Raw genomic sequence first — 20,277 nt, forward strand, 5'->3', positions numbered from 1 at the left:
CACAACAAGTCGTGGCCTTAATGCAGCCCCAAGGTCCTGCCGGGGCTTCCCCTCCCCAGGGGCTATAAGCCAGAGCCAGGGGACCCCCTCCCATAACCATGAAACTCACAAAGATGGGCCCTGAGGAAGACCCAGAGGCCTTCTTAGTAACAGTTGAATGGGTGGCAATGGCAGCCCAATGGACACCTAGCCAGCTTGGCCACGTATTGGCACTGTACCTAATGGGACCAGTCCACTTGCAGCGTCTGTCCCTGGGTGAAAGCAGCTATATTGGACTATCTCGACATCATGGAGGAGACCACCTGAAAGAAGTTCTGGGGGAGAAATACCCCAGGGGAGCCAGACCCTGCATGGTTGCCTAGAAACTGAGGGACCTGTGCTGGTGGTGGTTGAAGCGAGAGATGCAGACTGGACTCAAGGTGGCCAAGCTCATTCTGGTGAAGCAGTTTACCTGTCTGTGGGTAGGGGCTGGGTGCTTAAACACCAGCCAGAGTCCCTAGCCAACATAGTATGACTAATGGAGAATTACTTATCAGCAGAGACAGCCCTAACTGCCTTGCCCGAGCAGCTGCTGGAGGCCATGGGATTCCCTTGACTCAAGGGAGAGTCCAACCTTGGGAGCTGGTGAGCAGACAGGGTGGTGCCTGAAGGACCAGTCTCTTAAGGAGCCCAGTTGGCTACCAAGCCTGCCACCCATAGGAAACCCCAGCCTCTCTGACCCAGGCCTGGACAAAGGACCTTGGGACCATTGTGGACTCCCCTGCATGAAGGCCAGAAGGGAGAGATAGACAAGGCAGCTACGGAAGGGTGCCCCCAGATATCAGGCCCCTGGCCAGTGGCTTCTCAGTCAACTGCAGGGGTATGCTTTTCACATGGGTGCCTGGGTCACCAGTATCACAAATGCTTCTATAGGGAGTGTGACTGTGGACAGGTGTGGATGGCAGAAAGCCATGCCCATAAGCCCACCCCAGCGAAAGTAACTGTCCCTGTGCAGATAAATGGATCTGAGGTTATGGGATTTGTGGATTCTAGATGTGGGCATGCCCTAGTCTGTGACAGCTTAGTCTTCCAGGGGCCTTCAGGGTCTGGAACCATCTTCCTGCAATGTATTCATGAGGACGTTAAATCCTATCCCAGTGCATGAGTGCTGTTGACTATTGGGAAGAACACTAAGTCCCTTGTAGTGAAGCTGGCCTCAACACTAGCCTACGCCAATATCTTGGGTCAGGATTGGGAGTATTTCTTTGAAGTACTGACCATCTCCTAAGACCCCAGAGGAAGTAGCCGAGGAGACCTGGGGAGATGGGAGCCCACAGCTGATGACATTGGCTGGCGTAGGTGAGAACTGGACTCTGAAGAAGGGGGATCCAACCACAAGGAAACTCCGCCAGAAGGACGTCTTAATTACGAGGCCCTGTTAACCCTCCTACAGGAGGGGGACATTCTGACCAGAGAGACAGATGTCATAAAGGATCAGAGGGCATGTAACTGACTGCTGGTAGTTAATTGGGAAGTGATGGACTGGATCTCATTATGTTTGAATTTTGTAATAACAGAACGGTTCCAGAAACACCACTGAATGTATTGCTATGCAATACCAAATAAAGGTGCACAAATATAACAATTTAGTCAGACATTCTGATTATGCCTTTCCAGAAATGCTATATTATGCATATTGGGTCAGATCCTCAGTGGGTATATCCAGGGACTTAAATGGAGGTACACCAGCTGAGACTCAGTTAATTCTGAGGCCTTATACAACAATTTTACAAGAAGTTGACTGGTGTGTAATATATGAAATAACAAACTTCTTCAGGTACTCCCATCTCTTATTTGCTCCAGGACAGGCAGTTTTGGGTGGGTGGGTGGGTGTGTGTGTGTGTGTGTGTGTGTTTTTCAAAAAATGTCTTTGTAGAGTTAGAACTGAACTGTTCTTTTGAAAACTTTTTCTCAGGTATCTTCTAACAAATATTCTTTAGCTAAACTAAAGTTGAAAAGTCATTTAATCAAACATGTTCTACTATATTTGAAGTTGTATTTGACTGTTCTTGATTATATTAAACTAATGCGGGAAGAGGATTTAACTCCCCCCCACCTCACCTCCCCCAGCAACCTTTAACTTTACTTTGATAGAAACTACCCTGGGTACTTAGAATTTTGGAGGTAAATTATGTTGTTGCAAATGAGAGGAAACAAATACAGGGATTATTGTATGGTTCCTCAGTAATCAGACGGTCTGAGAGCCTGGGAAGTCACAGTACTTGGGTACCACAGGGATCGGTGCAATATAAAAGTTGGAGAGAGTTTATTCTTAATAGTTTCATTTTTAACAGCTTTCAGTTTGGGGTTTAGGCTACGATAATATTATTTTCATCTGAGTATACAAAAAGTGCGTTGGGAATACAATTATTTTGATAATTACTGCCAAGAATTTTGTTTGATATTTGAGAAAATGTTCTGTAACACTTTGCTTGCCATTATGTCATTATGACCATTGATAACTATGTATTTGTGTATTCAACTGCAGTACAGTTCTGGGAAAAAAACACAACAAAAGCAGGCTTTAAATGTAGGCGAACTTAACCTGTTGTGCGTAACAAAACAACTTTTGACTGAGCAACTATTTTAGACCAGGTCTTTTAATATAGAAAGTACTCTTCAGTGTAAGTTGCACTGACTAAAGATTGTTGCAGTTAAATCTAATGGGAATTACACTGTCTGTTTAAAATAAAATGCAAATGTGTCAGATATTTTCTCACTGTGTTTTACAGGCTGTTTCTTTGACAATGTTTATGGTCATGTTGGATTTTATAGGTGGTATGCAATTGCTAGGTTGTTCTCTCTTTAAAAAAAAAATTAAGGCATAGAAGAGGAAGGATGGTGCAGTAATTAGAACGCTATCCAGGGCCATACAGACATTTATGGGGGCCTGGGACAAAGTATGAAACTGCCCCCCCCCCACTATTGAAGGGAGGTGAGGGGAGTGGGTGGATTGGAGAGTGAGCTCAACCCACACTGACCTGGCAGTGGCAGCTTGGCTTCTGTCTTACAGGGCTGGACCAGGCTCCACACTCTGGGTGTTGTGACCTGGTGTGCAGCGTCGCAGTGCCACTCAGGTTTGGCCAGGCTGCTCCTCCATCGTGAACTCCACTCTGCCCAGGGGTCCCGGAGACCAGAAGATGCCCGCCACCTCCTTTAACAACCCCATGAATTTTTGAAATGCCTTTTCCTGATTGCCTGGCTTGGCAAGCAAACCTAGAAGCTCTCCATTGTTGTGTGCAGCTGCCCAATCGACCATGCCAGCTACACAGTCCAGATGTGATCATGCCTGGAGTAGACAAGAGGTATTGGATTTCCTGGGCTTGTGGAGGGAAAGTGCTGTGCAGGTGCTGTTACACAGCAGTGGTAGAAACATGGACATCTATGAGCAGATTGCCCAGGAGTTGCAGGCAAAGACATACAACAGGGATCAGCAGCAGTGCTGTGTGAAAGCGAAGGAACTGTGGCAGGCATACCAGAATCCAGTGCCAAGATGCAGACCTGGTGCTTTTACAATGAGCTGCATGCTTAACTTGGTGGAGACTCTTCCAGCAGGCCTCAGAGCACTGTGGGTACCTCAGAGGAACCCGAGACACAATGCCACCACCCCCGCACTGCCATGAATAGCAAGGTGGAGGAGGATGGGGGTACATGCCACTGAAAGGGTCCAGCTATGCCGCAAGCCAGGACCTGTTTGGGACCTTAGTCCTGGCAGTTTAACATGGGCAAGCCTGATGCAGGGGAAGGAACCTCGGGTAAGTATGTGTATGCATTTCCCATTACAATGTTTAAATGTAATGATGGGGCACATAGCATGACATACTTATTGATTTTTTTTTCTTCATTAATTTACTTGTACTAGAAGATGTAGTGGTACAACAAAGAAAGGTAGAGCTGTTATCTGCTTTTCATTCCCCTGTAGAGTTAGGCAGGGTGGGGGATACAGGGAAGGTTGTTTATGTATACAGGAATGTCCGTTGAATCATCCTGAGGGAACTTGATGAAACTTTCATGGAGGTACTCTGCAGTCCTTTCCTGAAGGTTTCTGGGGATGGAAGTCTTACTACTTCCTCTGTGGTAGGACACTTTTCCACAACACAACATGATAACTTCGGCAGGCACCATTGCAGTAAACAGGCTAGTGGCATACGGTCTCAAGTGGCTTCAGGACACCAGCAGCAGCTGTGCTCTCTGTGCCTTTGTTACCCTCAAGAGTGAGAGATCTGCTAAAATCATCACTGCCTATGGAAAACAGTGCCAGTATTCAGAACCATTGCCATATACTTGTATTGTTTCATGCAACTGAAGAATTCCCTCCTCATTTTTCCTCCAATTCCTCCCCTTTTGTGGGCCATACTTATGGCTGGTACTGTGAGTTGTGTGGTATGCAAGCGCTCCATAGCTGAACTGTCAATAAGCACAGGGCCGTCCTTACCCATACACAAATTACGCAGCTGCGTAGGGCACCAGGACATTTGGGGCACCAAATTTCCTGGTGCCCTACTGCTGCTCCAGTGGCCAGCCCAATCCCCCCGGCCGGCTGAGCCGTCCAGGAAAGCTGCTTCCTCCCTGTGCCCACTCCACCCCTTCTTCATAGCCCCTGCCCCCACTCCAGCCCTTCCCCTGGGCTGCGTCCCGGGGGACTGCAGCAGGGGTTGGGCACGCCCTGCACTCACTGAGCAGTGGGAAGTGGAGAGACCTGGCCCCAAACCGCTCCGCCGGCTTGTGCTGGGGGCAGTTTCCCCCTGCCCCCCAAGCCTACTCCTGCCCCCCATACGCCCGCAGAGGCCTGGGGACGCCCCTCTGCAGAGGCCTGGGGCCAGCGTAGGGCACCACAATGTCTAGGGATGGCCCTGAATAAGCATCTCTTGTTTAAAACTTACAGGATCAAGGGAACAGAATTCTGCAATGTTAACTTTCACTTTCTGTTATGACTATACTTAAAATGATACCTCTGTTTGTTTGTTTTGTCTATAGCTGATGTTGTTGTGGCCTTGAGGGGTCCCCCCCATACTCGTCGAATGCCTGTGCTAGATTAGGAGGAGAAAGAAGCGGACTCAGGATGACTTGTTCAGTGAGATACTGAACACCACTGCTGAACAGAAGGCCTGGAGGGTGAATATTTCAGACGCTATGGAGAATATTTCAGACACAGGAAAAAGAGAGGGAGGTGCCCCAGGATGTAATGGGGCTTCTTCAGCAGCAAACAGATGCTGTAGACTCTTGTGCATCTACGGTTTCAACAAGCACAGGTTTGATTCCCTTTGTAGTCACTGGAGAACTCCATTTTAGCACCTCCTTACACTCCACCCAATCCCCATCATTTGATGTGGCATCAGGGATCACATCTCTAACTCTACTACTCCACACCAGTGGACAGAAAGGACAATCACAGTTTCACATAACCTGACCACTGAGCGTGAAGATTGGTATATGTATAGCCAAAATGGATTGAAGTGGACATGAATATTCTTTTGTCTTGTTTAGTTCTGTTCCTTTAATTTATTTCTAAGTTTTGATTGTATTTGTTTTTTTTTAATCATACATAGTTTCTGTGCACTGGTTTTGGTACGCAATTAAAAAAAAATCTATTTTTGGGAATGTAATTTATCTTTATTTCACAACATATGATACAGAATGCCTAGCGCTACTGAAATAACCCACTACTTGATATTGTACAGGTCAACAGAACTCATGGGATTAGTGACACACACAGACTAATAATTCTAAAGGTACAGGAAGCACTGCAGAATTAATAGGTGGATGGCCCTTATATAAATCCATGGTACACCCACATCTTGAATACTGCGTACAGATGTGGTCCCCTCATCTCAAAAAAGATATACTGGCATTAGAAAAGGTTCAGAAAAGGGCAATTAAAATGATTGGGGGTTTGGAACGGGTCCCATATGAGGAGAGATTAAAGAGGCTAGGACTTTTCAGCTTGGAAAAGAGGAGACTAAAGAGGAATATGATAGAGGTCTATAAAATCATGAGTGGTGTGGAGAAAGTGAATAAGGAAAAGTTATTTACTTGTTCCCATCATATAAGAACTAGGGGCCACCAAATGAAATTAATGGACAGCAGGTTTAAAACAAATAAAAGGAAGTTCTTCACTCAGCGCACAGTCAACCTGTGGAACTCCTTGCCCTGAGAAGGTTGTGAAGGCTAGGACTGTAACAGGGTTTAAAAGAGAACTGGATAAATTCATGGAGGTTAAGTCCATTAATGGCTATTAGCCAGGATGGGTAAGGAATGGTGTCCCTAGCCTCTGTTTGTCAGAGGGTGGAGATGGATGGCAGGAGAGAGATTGCTTGGTCATTACCTGTTAGGTTCATTCCTTCTGGGGCACCTGGCATTGGCTACTGTCAGAGGACAGGATACTGGGCTAGATGGACCTTTGGTCTGACCCAGTATGACTGTTCTTATAGCCTCACCGCAGTTCTGGAACCCCATTGCTGCTAATCCATCGACTATGTCCTGCACGTGGCTGATAGTCAATATCCTGCATCGCAGGACATCCTGGACATTTGCATGAACAATGGCCCTTGCTGTGGATTTTCCAACTCCAAAACGATTTCCCTCTAACTAGTTGCAATTTGGTGTTGCAGGCTTCCAGAGTGTAATTGCCACTCAATTCTCAATGGTCAGTACAGCTCTCATTCTGGTGTCCCTGCGCTGGAGGTCTGGGGCGAGCTTAGCCCCTAGATCCAGGAGTGTGGCCTTTCACATCCAAAAGTTCTGCAGCTGCTGCTTGTTGTCCCAAACCTTCATTACGATGCAATCCCACCAGTCAGTGCTCGTTTCTCAGGCCCAGAAGTGGCACTCCACTGTCTGCAGCTGCTCCATTAATGCTACCAACAACCTGGAAGTGGTTTTTGCTGTATCCCACAGTGCTCTCTCCTCTGAGAAATTGTCATGTTCCTCGCTGCTGTGGCGGTTCTTGTGGCTCTGCAAATACTGAAGGATCATGCGTCCTTTGTTTGAAACACTCATGAAAAGATGCAGAGCTTTGTGTGATCCATGCTTCTGTCCAGTATGGCAGACAGCGACAAGTGCTTTGTGGGATTTTACAAAAAAGAGCGAAAATTATGGGATTGGGATGGCATTATGAGATGGAGATGGTTGTATGATGCAAATTTGACTTCTCCCTCCCAGTCACCCCTGCACACTTGTTTCTGCCCCACTATGCATTGCCTGTATTTCCCAAAAGACCGTGTGCTGGATTATGGCGAGTGGCCCACTGGGATACCGACCCATGGTGCAGCGCACTGTGCATTGACACGAGCACTCCTGGCAAGCAGGTGCAATGCTTGTGCAAAGAGGCAAGTATGTACCTGCATGAGTGATACACTGACTGTGGTGGCTTTATGCTGATGTAACTTGCATTGACTGAAGCTTGTAATATAGACATGGCCGCAGATTTAGGTGGCACTGAGATCCACAAAACTCACTGCTTGGCTGTTGCCTAAACTCATGTGGCACCTCAGTTTTTGCTGTAAAAGTTCCTGAGGCACCTAAGTTTCTGCCTCAGGGGAAATGCACTGCTGCCTCAGGCAGGGACATGGATGCCTGTTGCACAGGTAAGGCCCTGTGTGATCCTTAAACCGGATGAAGATACACATTTCTCTGCCTAGCTCTCTGGCAGAGCCTGATTCAGTAGGTGTGCTCAGGGGCCACCTAACTCCACACAACATGGGTGAAGGAGGCTGCCTCCCTTATAACCTTTAGCCCAGGGGTTAGGGCACTCACCTGGGATGTGGGAGACCCCAGTTCTCTCCTCCGCTGCCTGATGAGGAGAAGGGATTTGAACAGGCAGTTCTCACTTCTCAAGTGAGTGCCCTAATCACTGGGCTATAAAGTCATTCGCAGTCTCTGCTGACCCAATTAACATTCAGTTATTTAATACAGAGCAGAACAGCTTCACCAAGAGGGATGGAGGGAGACCCACATCAGACTATCAGATAGAGCAGCTGAGATTTATGCTGGGGTTATTTTAGTTGTTAGCTTTGCACTCAGGAAAAAAAAAGGCACTTTGCATCTTCTGAACAAAAAAGTGAAAAGACAGGAACATCAAGGAAGCCGCAAGGGGGTTGTGTGGGGTGGAGAGAGAGTTGGAGACAATGATAGATTCAAAGTGACTGCAAATGTGCATGAAGCAGTTGAAATGTGGCTCTCTGCTGATGGCAAAGTTCCTACTGCTAACTAGATGGCTGAAGAAATTGTTGCTGTGGTTATAAAAGTACTGAATAAACTTCTAAAACAAAGCATAGAGGCTACCTCATCTGATGATAGTTGAGATTATTAATCTGGAAACACCACCGCACTAGCTAGAAAGTCAAGATACTGATTTTGTAAACATATTGCACCTGATGAATTTAGTATATGTAAGTGCCTCTGCCCAACTTCCAATTTTGTAGGTACAATTTGGTGTCTGCAAATAGCAACTCTAATAATTTTTAGCATGAGTTTCATGATGCTTTTTTTTTTTCTTTAAAGCCCCCGCCCATGGAGGCATTTAATTAGTGAGAATCTAAACTTCCATTTAAAAAAAGTTTCTAGCACTCATGGTTGCAGAGAAAAGCTTGAAAACATGGCTTGAGTGTACCCCAAAATTTAAAAAACAAAAAACAAAAAAACCCCAGAAGGTGTTACAGTCCTGGCTGTCCCCCTTGTGGATGGTGAACAGATTGCTATATTGGACCCAACCTTTGAATTCCATGTGATTTCACACTCCCTGGGTCTTACTCCTAGGCATTCTGGCAATACAAATAATAATAATAATTAATAATGATGTTTACGGCTCCTAGCCCTACCTTTCTCAGGTGTGCTTCCCAGGTGCAGACCCCATGTCTTGACACCTCTTTTGGTTGCAAAACAACATAGCCCAGTTGCCTTGACCCTGGAACTAGTGCTCAGCCCTCCCAAGCTCTCCTCCTCCCCCCCACCCCCAATAGTTTATGCATGTTTTTCCAGAGTTCCACCCTCCGTGACCTCTGGTGTGTAGGTTAGCTCTTTGGAGATAAAGTGGCAGAGATACTGTAAGGAACACACATGCTTTGCAGACGAACTTCTTAAACATATTGTGACAAAGTGCCTGCTCTACCTTGGTGGGTCTTGTGCTTATTGGCGGATTTGCTCGCCTTGGAGCTTCACGACAGCCCTCAGCTTGGCCGTTTTTCTGAATTCACAGTCCAGGTCGACTCCTCCTGTGTCTGACCAGGATTTAGGGGGAACCCCGGGCCCGCCCTCTACTCCGGGTTCCAGCCCAGGGCCCTGTGGAATGCAGCTGTCTAGAGTGCCTCCTGGAACAGCTGTGCGACAGCTACAACTCCCTGGGCTACTTCCCCATGGCCTCCTCCCAACACCTTCTTTATCCTCACCACAGGATCTTCCTCCTGGTGTCTGATTAAAGCTTGTACACCTCAGTTCTCACTCTCAGCTCCTAGTGCCTCTTGCTCCCAGCTTCTCACATGCATCCCACAAACTGAATTGAGCTCCTTTTTAAAACCCAGGTGCCCTGATTAGCCTGCCTTAATTGATTCTAGCAGCTTCTTGATTGGCTGCAGGTGTTCTAATCAGCCTGTCTTAATTGTCTCCAGAAGGTTCCTGATTGTTCTGGAACCTTCCCTGTCACCTTATCCAGGGAAAAGGGACCTACTTAGCCTGGGGCTTATATATCTGCCTTCTATTACTCTCCTATAGCCATCTGGCCCAACCCTGTCACAATATATACACTTTAGTCAGACAGCACAACATATTTCTAGATCTATGAAAAAACAATCACCTGGCTACGACCCTTTCTCTGGACTTCTAACCACTCCCTGAAATCTTGGGAGATTTGGTTCGTGTCCTTCAGCAGGGCCCAGTCCCCCTTGTCTAGAGCTGACTGAAATTCAGAATTTCCTGGGCTGCGTGGCTCTCGTGGCAGCTGGCTCATCAGGCTGTGGGAGTCAAGTAGGGCAGGAAAGTAGCTGGCCTGGGAGTCTGGAAGCGCTAAGGACTCTGGCCCTGGGGCAGTTAGGATGGCTGGGCTGCTCAGAGCCACAGACCTTGGAAGCCTGGAGTCCCTAGCAGTCCACCAGACAATCTGACCAAAACCAGACAGTTCTGATGGAATCCTGCTTGTGGTTTGTCATAAGGTCATAGAACCTGGTATGTTTCCACAAAACTTCTTGGGTTTGATGAATTGGAATTTTCTGATGAAACTCCTGCCTGTTCTGCTTCTCTTGTTAGAGAGCCTGTCTCTTTTTTTTAAAACTAGTCTGAGACACCGTTTCTTTTTCTACCCTTCTGCTGGGGTTTTTCCATCCCCACCCCCTCTCCACTGTGGGCTGCTGGCATAGAGGGTTGTTAACAGTCAATGGCTCTGCCCCCATTGTCCCACCAGGGCAAGGCTAGTCAATTGTTGATAGCCCTTGGATGACTCTCTCATTCAGGGTCAGTGACAGCTAGGCACCAGCCTCCTCCACCCCCCCAGCAGAAGAGAGATGATGCAATCCAAGAGGATGGTTACACAGTGTACAGTGAAGGACGAATCAAAATTATATCCAAAATGGAGCCTGAAATACGACATGGTTTTCACAGAATCAAATTGGGGACACAGACATAGCCCCAAACTATCATAGAAGGCAAATATTTGTTTATTTTATTATTTTATTTTATTTTATTTTTAAATCTCATGATATAAGGTAAACTTATGATTTTGGGGGGCTTGACTCATGACATTTGAATTCTTGGGGCTGCCAATACTGTAAATGTACCTTCAATTTTTGGCTCAAATGACATTGCAAATAAGACGTGGGCAGCGGTTCGCTGTTTCAGGCCAATGGGGGCTGCGGGAAGCGGCGCGGGCTGTGGGATGTGCTGGCCGCTGCTTCCTGCAGCCCCCATTGGCCTGGAACGGTGAACCGCGGCCAGTGGGAGCTGTGATTGGCCAAACCTACGGATGCTGCAGGTAAACAAACCGGCCCGACTCGCCAGCGGATTTCCCTCATGGGAAAGGTTGCTGATCCCTGGTATAGACATAGCATACCACAAGTTTTCCATGTACTAAATATAGCCCAAGACCAAAACCTCAAATCCAAAAAATTTGTAAATTCCAATTTGATTTTAACTTTGTTGTTTGAGGCCACCTGAGGTTATTATCTAGTTACAGTACTTAAACTCCTTTTTCTGTGTGCCATGCAAACAGCTTAATCTGTCAGCACATCTTCTGAACCTTTATAGAGTATACTCAGGTCATTTTTTTTTCAAGCTTTTCTCCATAGTTATGAGGGCTGGAAACTTGCTTTCATTTTTTAAAATGGAAGCTGCACTTCTCACATAATTTACTTTACTCTGGGAGCTGGGGCTTTAAGAAAAATACCAAATATAGCGTAAGACTCATGATAAAATAATGTGTTGGCCACACTCTGTCAATGCAGGATCAGGCCTAAGCATTCTTCGTTTCCTTATTTAACATTTTATCTTATATTCTGGGGTGGAAGACTGTCTATTGGCAACAGTTAATGATGTGCGAATCCTTGCATGCTGTAGTAGCTTTTTATTATGTTAATCAGTGCAGCATCAGAATCAGTCTAGGGTAAAATCATTACCTATTCCAGGTTTTTGGTGAGTTTATAAATTTTTACATTAATTTCACATTTTCTCACACATACATACCCCCTTTCTCCAACCCATCTGTTTATGACTTCAGCTTGGTATGTGATTCTCTGAACCTTGCTCTGTTGTCTTTGTGAGTACTGTGGAAATATTTATTTTGTGTGCTTTGTTTTGATTTGTTTTTAAATTCAAGTGTAATGAAAACTTTTTGTAAATTTGATTCTAAACAGTGGTGCTTACTAAATAAATATAACCCTAGTGAAGTTTAAAGGCTATAAAATGATTTTTTAGCATATGGTGCTTAAACCTTTCAAAACAAGCAACATTAGTTTTTGACCCGTTTTCATCTAAAATATATTTGTTCCCCCGCCCAGCTTTTCCTGAGATCACATACTGAAAGAGTAATGTGGAATCATCTTGTTTGCCATAAATACTAATTGTGTTCTTAATGTGAGTTCTACCCTCAGAGTTACAATAACTGTAGCTTTGTCCTTGGTGGGCCTGTTCACAGTAGTTATTGTACAAAGTAATGAATGCTGTTTGTTTGTGCTGTATTGTTGACCGCATCTGTGGGAGAGAACATGCAGGCAGCAAATTGGCCTGGCCAATGATCAAACTCTTACAAAACAGTATCTTTTGTTAGGCAAGAGAATAAAATCACAAGAATTGTTACTATAGTCCTTTGCTATTGAATGATGACTTTTAACTAGAGGTGCTAAATGTTAGAGTTAAAAAATTACACATACGGCTGCCTTGTGCCTTTTTAAAAGATGTACTGCATAGTTTAACTCCTTTTGAGTGAAATTGGTGGGTTTCAGTAACTAACGCTAAGGACTGATAGCACTGACCTATCTAGAGCTAGGAATGATGTTGCTAGGCATTTTTCAGTGGTCTGTGTACGACACTGCCAGTGCACCTATGACCTCAGAACTTTATTTTTATTTTTTTATTTTTGAGGGGTGGAGGAAGTGTATAATCTTGCAAAATGGAGAGAGTAGCGATAATTCCTAGGGGAGAGGGGGGCAGGATTTCACTTTGTATTATTATGCCCTGATCATTCTCCAGTCTAGCTTTCGCTCACTGAGAGAGGGACTCTTGGGCATTGCAAATCCTTCACTTCCATGCCTGACTGCTTTGTTCCTCATTTGGTAATAATGAGCTGTTTCTTTTTTCTCTGTAGCAATGCTGGCGCTGTTCTGTGCAATAGCAGCCCTAGAGGGAACGGTTCAGTACTGGCCCCAGTGGGTGGTGCAAAAGGACCAAAATTCCCTACATGACCCAAGAATACCCTTTGATGGAAGAAGGGAAACCGGGGGTGAGGAGGAAGAGGGAGGGGAATCCTTTTGGACAGCTGACAAGCCACTTGAACCTGTAGAGTTGAGCAGGGGGACTTGGTACACTTTCTTTCCACCCAATGAACCATCCACAATGGTTATGCTGAGAAGGGGGACCTGGTGTTTCATCATACTACTTATCTACCCTGCAAAATAGTTTCCAGCTGCATGGATCTATCAAGGATAATGGGTGGATGGGCTGAATAGTGTGTAAAGACATTACACAATATAGAGCATAGATATATCTCAGACCTTCTGAGTATCAAAAGGCCCTTTTTCCTCAGTGGGTCTGGTAGAGTCACAATAGGAAGAGGCCTGTGAAAACTTAAAAGGCATATGATCATGGTAGTGCCTCCCCTATCCCTGTTATGTGGCCATGGGAGAAAACTGCAGAGAGAAGCCAGCCAGAGACTCCAGCTGGTAGGAGCAGAAACAGCCAAGGCAGGGACCTCTGGCCATTCAGAAACTTTTCTGCAGTTTTGACCGGATTTTCTCTGCCCGGGGCTGATTGCCTGTTTGCTCCAGCCCTCTCCTTCCCCCACCGCTCCTTCACAGTCTCTTCACCTCAGCTTCACTCCAGACCTGCCCCTCGTACTCTCTTTTCCCCTGCTCAGTCCCACTGAGCCTCCCTTCAGTTTCCAACAACCCTGCCCCCAAACCAATTTAATTCAATTTTCCTGATTACGTTTTGTTGTTGTTGTTGTTTTTTTTTAAGTATACTGAATAAGCCTTTTTTGCCTTTGACTATTGTGGGCTCCCTCTTTTGTTGCTGAGCAGACCAGATACAGTACCTTGCCATCTTTGTTAAGAAATCTGTTGAAAAATAGGTGGCCTGTTTTGTAATTTGCTTGATCCTCAAAAAAAAATAAAATAAAATAAAAAAAAAAAGTCATGCTTATGTAACCAGGAATTTAATACAGTAAACGGAAGAAAAATGTCTGACAAGAAGCTTAAAAGCTTGGAAAGGGATTACAGTTGTTTTTAACACTTGATGGGTAAGTGTGGTTTAGTATTCTGTATCTGAACTCTCATAGCTAATAGCTTAGTTGCATGGCAATTACCAGAAGCAATCTCTTGCAGAAACTCCACAAATCTCTTCAGTAAATTTCAGTTGCTTTATTAATTGCAGTGGATTTGATTTTCTCATGCTGTTAGTGTGTTGACATACAGTTGGCTAAATATCTACTAAAAATGGTATATTAGAAAATTTTAATTTGTGATACATTTGTTAAAAAAAACTCTTCAGAAGCCACAATCCTATTATTAGATGTTGAAGGCTTTTGCTAATTCTCTGTTTTGCTACTGAACTTCAGACCATTTTCTCCTCGTACCCTAAACCAAGAAAAGAGAGTGAACAGATTATGGTTTGACAATTTTCTCTCCCGAAAACAATATTCTATTTATAACCTAAAATTGTTCTTTTCTACATCTGTAACAGCTAGCCGATGGCGGAGCCTCTTCTCTACACCTGTTTCCTTGGCCTTTCCCTATAGTCCTGTTGCAAGACTCACTCCATATAGCAATGGCTTTAATACTCCCAGCTTCTCTAAAACCTCCAATAAAGCAATACTAACACCTGAAAGACCAGGTAATCCTTAACTTTTTAGTGATGTATGATGCTTACAAAATTGCTTTACTAAATCTTATCTTGCTGTACTTTAACTGCAATACATTGTACCTGCTTAGGATGTATAAACTATTAGCTTACTGGTGAGATTTCAAGAATTTTAGGCCTAACGTTTAATTTAATTATAAAATGATCATGTAGTGGAGTTCATCCTCTATTTTATACAATGAGGTAGCTTTCCTCATCATAAGCAGAGTGTCACTATAACTAGCGAAGATTTACCTGACCAAAAAATTTGTCCCCGCTTGTCGCTCCCTTGAAAGGGGCATGGATAATTGTGGGTGGCTGGGGAAGAGGAGCTTGGGAAGGACATAATTGCATTTCCAAGTAGCCAAAGGAGCAAGTGGCAAAATGATAGTGTTGTTCCTTTTTCGGTGCAGGGATCAGGAGTTCTTCCTCTGCAAAACTGCAGGGTGGGTGGAGGAGATAATCCCCTTGGAATGAGAAATTTCACATATTACTGGTAGGTGGTGATAGCTGCAGTCCAAGGGGATTAGCACCAGAAAGGTATGTTGATCTGCACTGGCTCCTCTTTCCTAAGATCCCCCAAATCAGGATCCAGCTAGTGCAGAGAGCCAAACTTGGTCATTGTCACAAGGGGACTGGGAGCAGTAGTTCTTTACACTGAATGGAAACATGATGCATTCCAGAGAGTGACCTCGTACTCTTGCTCTTCATGACTGGGCGCTGGAGAACCATGAGTGGGCCCTAGAAAGATAACTGACACCTATGGTTACACAGGGACAGACAGTAGCCCATTCTGTTGCTGTGCAGTTGTAGGCAGATGTCCTGTGGGTGGCTAAGGCACACGTTCAAGCAGAGAGAATTGATTCAGGCACCTCCTTTGCTGCTTCAGCTGTAGTAGGCTCCCCTCTGGCCCTACTACCATCTAGGTCTGCTCCTGTAAGATCTTTTGCGGGGTTTTTTTCTCCTCTGACCTTCATAGTCCATGTAATAGTTTCCTCTGAGGAAACTAGTCAAGAAAATGTGTAAGTTCAAATTCTAATTTTGGTAAGCTGGAACAAGAGAAGCTAGTTTGAGGCTGAGAACATAGTGGTGATGGTTGACTATTGTTGTTACACAGTGGCAAATAAACTAGCTTTCCCCCACAAAATTCATTATGATGTGTAAGCTGTGACTACAAAGAGATTAATAGACCCCCTCACAAACTCCAGCCAGACTGCACGTAGAAGCATTGAGTATACCCCAGCCACCCCATAGAATCCAGAAGAAAAAGAATCCAGCTTCCTCTCCCGTTGTGCAGTGTTTGTGGAAGGGAGTGTCGTCCTATGTGTTTGTACAGTGCACTATGGGTTCCCAGTTCTTATTGTCTTTTGGTGCTACTGTAATTATAAATAATTTAAAAAACAATAAAATTTAAGTACATGAATGTGACTTGGAATCCATACAAGGAGCCGATCTGTTGAAACTGGTGATGTATTCACACGGTTACGTTTCAGGGTAGAACTACACTTTCAATAAGAAGGGCTCAAATGTTCGAAATGTTTGGGGATGAAAGCTAGCCCAGTCAATCAACCTGTGCTGGGTTAATTGTTTGTTGTCTTTGCTGTACCTAATTTGGGAACAAACAGGGATTTGCACTCCAGGATTGTATCTTCACCTTTTCAAGAGCACTAAATTAACTAGCAAAATGTTAGTAGAAAGCTTTTTGTAGTAAATTTCCAAAAGGTTTCCATATGTACGAAAATATTTGGAATGCAGACCCTTTGTGACATAGCTAATGTACATATTTACTGACTAAAGAATCTATTTTATTGCATAGGTTACATTTCCAGAAGTTCTCCTCTCAGCCCCCAGTCATCAATAGACAGTGAACTGAGCACCTCCGAACTGGAGGATGATTCCATCTCCATGGGATATAAACTACAGGACCTCACTGATGTTCAGATCATGGCTCGACTGCAGGAAGAGAGTATGTGGCTTTTTTTCTTAAATTATTTTTTAAAATTTCAGTTACACAACTTTCTCAAGAGAACTTATCATTTGAGTTGAAACTTTTCATGCTTGGTCTAAGAACATAAGAATGGTCATACTAGGTCAGACCAAAGGTCCCTCCAGCCCAGTATCCTGTCTACTGACAGTGGCCAATGCCAGGTGCCCCAGAGGGAGTGAACCTAACAGGTAATGATCAAGCGATCTCTCTCCTGCCATCCATCTCCACCCTCTAACAGACAGAGGCTAGGGACACCATTCCTTACCCATCCTGGCTAATAGCCATTAATGGACTTAACCTCCATGAATGTATCTAGTTCTCTTCTAAACCCTGTTATAGTCCTAGCCTTCACAACCTCTTCAGGCAAGGAGTTCCACAGGTTGACTGTGCGCTGAGTGAAGAACTTCCTTTTATTTGTTTTAAACCTGCTGTCCATTAATTTCATTTGGTGGCCCCTAGTTCTTATATGATGGGAACAAGTAAATAACTTTTCCTTATTCACTTTCTCCACACCACTCATGATTTTATATATCTCTATTACAGTGGTTCCCAAACTCGTTCCGCTGCTTGTGCAAGGAAAGCCCCTGGCGGGCCAGCCGGTTTGTTTACCTGCCGCATCCGCAGGTTCAGCCGATCGCAGCTCCCAGTGACTGCGGTTTGCTGCTCCAGGCCAATGGGAGCTGCTGGAAGTGGCGGCCAGTATGTCCCTCAGCCCGCACCGCTTCCAGCAGCTCCCATTGGCCTGGAGCCGCGATCGGCTGAACTGCGGATGCGGCAGGTAAACAAACCGGCCGGCCCGCCAGGGGCTTTCCCTGCACAAGCGGCAGAACAAGTTTGGGAACCACTGCTCTATCATATCCCCCTTTAGTCTCCTCTTTTCCAAGCTGAAAAGACCTAGTCTCTTTAATCTCTCCTGACATGGGACCCATTCCAAACCCCTAATCATTTTAATTGCCCTTTTCTGAACCTTTTCTAATGCCAGTATATCTTTTTTGAGATGAGACCACATCTGTACGCAGTATTCAAGATGTGGGCGTACCATGGGTTTATATAAGGGCAATAAGATATTCTCCATCTTATTCTCTATCCCTTTTTTAATGATTCCTAACATCCCGTTTGCTTTTTTGACTGCCGCTGCACATTGCATGGACGTCTTCAGAGAACTATCCACGATGACTCCAAGATCTTTCTCCTGATTTGTTGTAGCTAAATTAGCCCCCATCATATTGTGTATATATAGTTGGGGTTATTTTTTCCAATGTGCATTACTTTACATTTATCCACATTAAATTTTATTTGCTGTTTTGTTGCCCAGTCACTGAGTTTTGTGAGATCTTTTTGAAGTTCTTCACAGTCTGCTTTAGTCTTAACTATCTTGAGCAGTTCAGGATTGTCTGCAGACTTTGCCACCTCCCTGTTTACCCCTTTCTCCAGATCATTTATGAATAAGTTGAACAGGATTGGTCCTAGGACTTACCCTTGGGGAACACCACTAGTTACCCCTCTTCATTTTGAAAATTTACCATTTATTCCTACCCTTTGTCCCCTGTCTTTTAACCAGTTCTCAGTCCACAAAAGGATCTTCCCTCTTATCCCATGACAACTTAATTTACGTAAGAGCCTTTGGTGAGGGACCTTGTCAAAGGCTTTCTGGAAATCTAAGTACACTATGTCCACTGGATCCCCCTTGTCCACATGTTTGCTGACTCCTTCAAAGAACTCAAATAGATTAGTAAGACATGATTTCCCTTTACAGAAACCATGTTGACTTTTGTCCAACAATTTATGTTCTTCTATGTGTCTGACAATTTTATTCTTTACTATTGTTTCAACTAATTTGCCCGGTACTGACGTTAGACTTACCGGTCTATAATTGCCAGGATCACCTCTAGAGGCCTTCTTAAATATTGGCGTTACATTAGCTATCTTCCAGTCATTGGGTACAGTAGCTGATTTAAAGGATGGGTTTCAAACCATAGTTCCGCAATTTCACATTTGAGTTCTTTCAGAACTCTTGGGTGAATGCCATCTTGTCCTGGTGACTTGTTACTGTTAAGTTTCTCAATTAATTCCAAAACCTCCTCTAGTGACACTTCAATCTGTGACAATTCCTTAGATTTGTCATCTGTAAAGAACGGCTCAGGTTTGGGAAGCTCCCTAACATCCTCAGCCGTGAAGACTGAAGCAAATAATTCATTTAGTTTCTCCACAATGACTTTGTCATCTTTAAGTGCTCCTTTTGTATCTCCATCCTCCAGGGGCCCCACTGGTTGTTTGGCAGGCTTCCTGCTTCTGATGTACTTAAAAAATATCCAAGTGTAAATTTAATAAAAAGTGTCTTATTTGAATGGCAGGAGGAGAAGTGTTTTTCACCAGTGAGGAAATGGTTTGAATTTTTTGTTGTGCTTGGATAACTGGAAATGAATCTTTTAGAACTTCAAATTTGATCTGTATGTGTTGAGTGGAGGCTGGCATCTCTGTCTCATTGGAAGAAACTTGAATGTAGGTGTTTTACCTTCTCTTTCTGTTAATGCAGCACAGTGTTGGGGTTTTTATGATGGGGGGAGTTGAGGGAGGACTAAATCATCCCCCTCATGCACAAAATCTGTGGAAAGGGGGAAAATACACTTCACGGATTTTTGGTTACCTTGTGAGCTTCTGAAATAGATTCTCCCCTGACCTTAATGTTTGGGGTATTCAGAGCTGAAGTTTTGGGTTGAGTGCACTGTGGTGATTTATGCATAAGCCCCAGAGAACAGCCTGGTAGTTTTAGGCCACGGGTTGAATTACTAGCAGTTTGGAAAATATGTATATTTTTAGTCACAAATAATAATAAATTTTACATGAAAATCATTGAGAGATAATAAACATAGCCTTGCAACACCCCCGTTTTTGTGTCATTCAAGCTGGGTAGATGAGAAAAAGGGAGATAGAAACAGTAAAAGGTAATGAGAGAAAAAAAGGAGACCGTAATATAGGGAAGAGGTGTGTTGAAAGCCAGATGAGAGTAAAGAATGGCTAAATGAGAACACTCATATAACGCAGATGACAACACTCAATTAAATCTGGCTGGAGCAATGAGACCAAACAGGCAAGAATAATCAGAGTGGTGAAAATAGGAGAACACAATCACCCCTCCAAAATCAGGCCACAGGTAAACATACTGGAAAAGGGAAGAATATATTTTCCCTCTACTTCAATTATAATTATCTTAAGTGTTAGTTGTAACAACAGTAGGTACAAAATTTTCAGACAAAGATGATTTTTATATTGATGGCTGTTCCTTTAATCCTTTGGAGACAGGAGATGTTATGCGCATGCACAAACACACACACTCACTTTCTCACACTCTCTTTCATATTCATTTACAGAGTTCCCATTTGAGGAAGAATGCTCGAGTTGTTGTGATATCAAAGTCAGATGTCAAATCTGAGAGCTCTTCATAAATCTAGGAAAAAGTACTTTTCAATTCCTAATAATCTAAGGAGCATTTACATCCAGCCATTCTCAGAACTTCTTGACTTCCAAAATTGTATTATGATATGTTCTCCACAGCCGGGGTTCTCAACCTGACACTTGCAAAAAAGTGTCAAGGGCTCACAACTACTTTGTCCTACCCATAATGTGTAGAGCTTCCTGGCATGAGTCATGGTATGGAAAAGTTCAAGAACCACTGCTCCAGAGTACTCATTTGGTTACAGATTTAGGAAATATTATTG

The 20,277-nt window shown here is 44.2% G+C and overlaps 1 protein-coding gene and 1 long non-coding RNA gene across 4 annotated transcripts in view; one reads left to right on the plus strand and one right to left on the minus strand.

Moving 5' to 3' along the window:
- Positions 1 to 20,277, minus strand: part of LOC141992992 (uncharacterized) — a 68,618-nt gene that overhangs the window by 37,138 nt on the left and 11,203 nt on the right. The window lies entirely within an intron of this gene.
- Positions 1 to 20,277, plus strand: part of SLAIN1 (SLAIN motif family member 1) — a 67,975-nt gene that overhangs the window by 32,876 nt on the left and 14,822 nt on the right. For 2 of the 3 annotated variants that reach the window (XR_012640695.1, XM_074962280.1), the window contains exons 3-4: positions 14,416 to 14,565; positions 16,388 to 16,537. Coding sequence is in view for 2 of the 3 variants with exons in the window: in XM_074962280.1 (XP_074818381.1) it covers positions 14,416 to 14,565; positions 16,388 to 16,537 (300 nt within the window). In the remaining variant the exon portion in view is untranslated. The remainder of the gene's footprint in view (positions 1 to 14,415; positions 14,566 to 16,387; positions 16,538 to 20,277) is intronic. The other variant, XM_074962289.1, reaches the window with a different exon arrangement.

This window comes from Natator depressus, chromosome 1 (assembly GCF_965152275.1).
Source record: "Natator depressus isolate rNatDep1 chromosome 1, rNatDep2.hap1, whole genome shotgun sequence".
Classification (NCBI taxonomy): Eukaryota; Metazoa; Chordata; order Testudines; family Cheloniidae; genus Natator; species Natator depressus.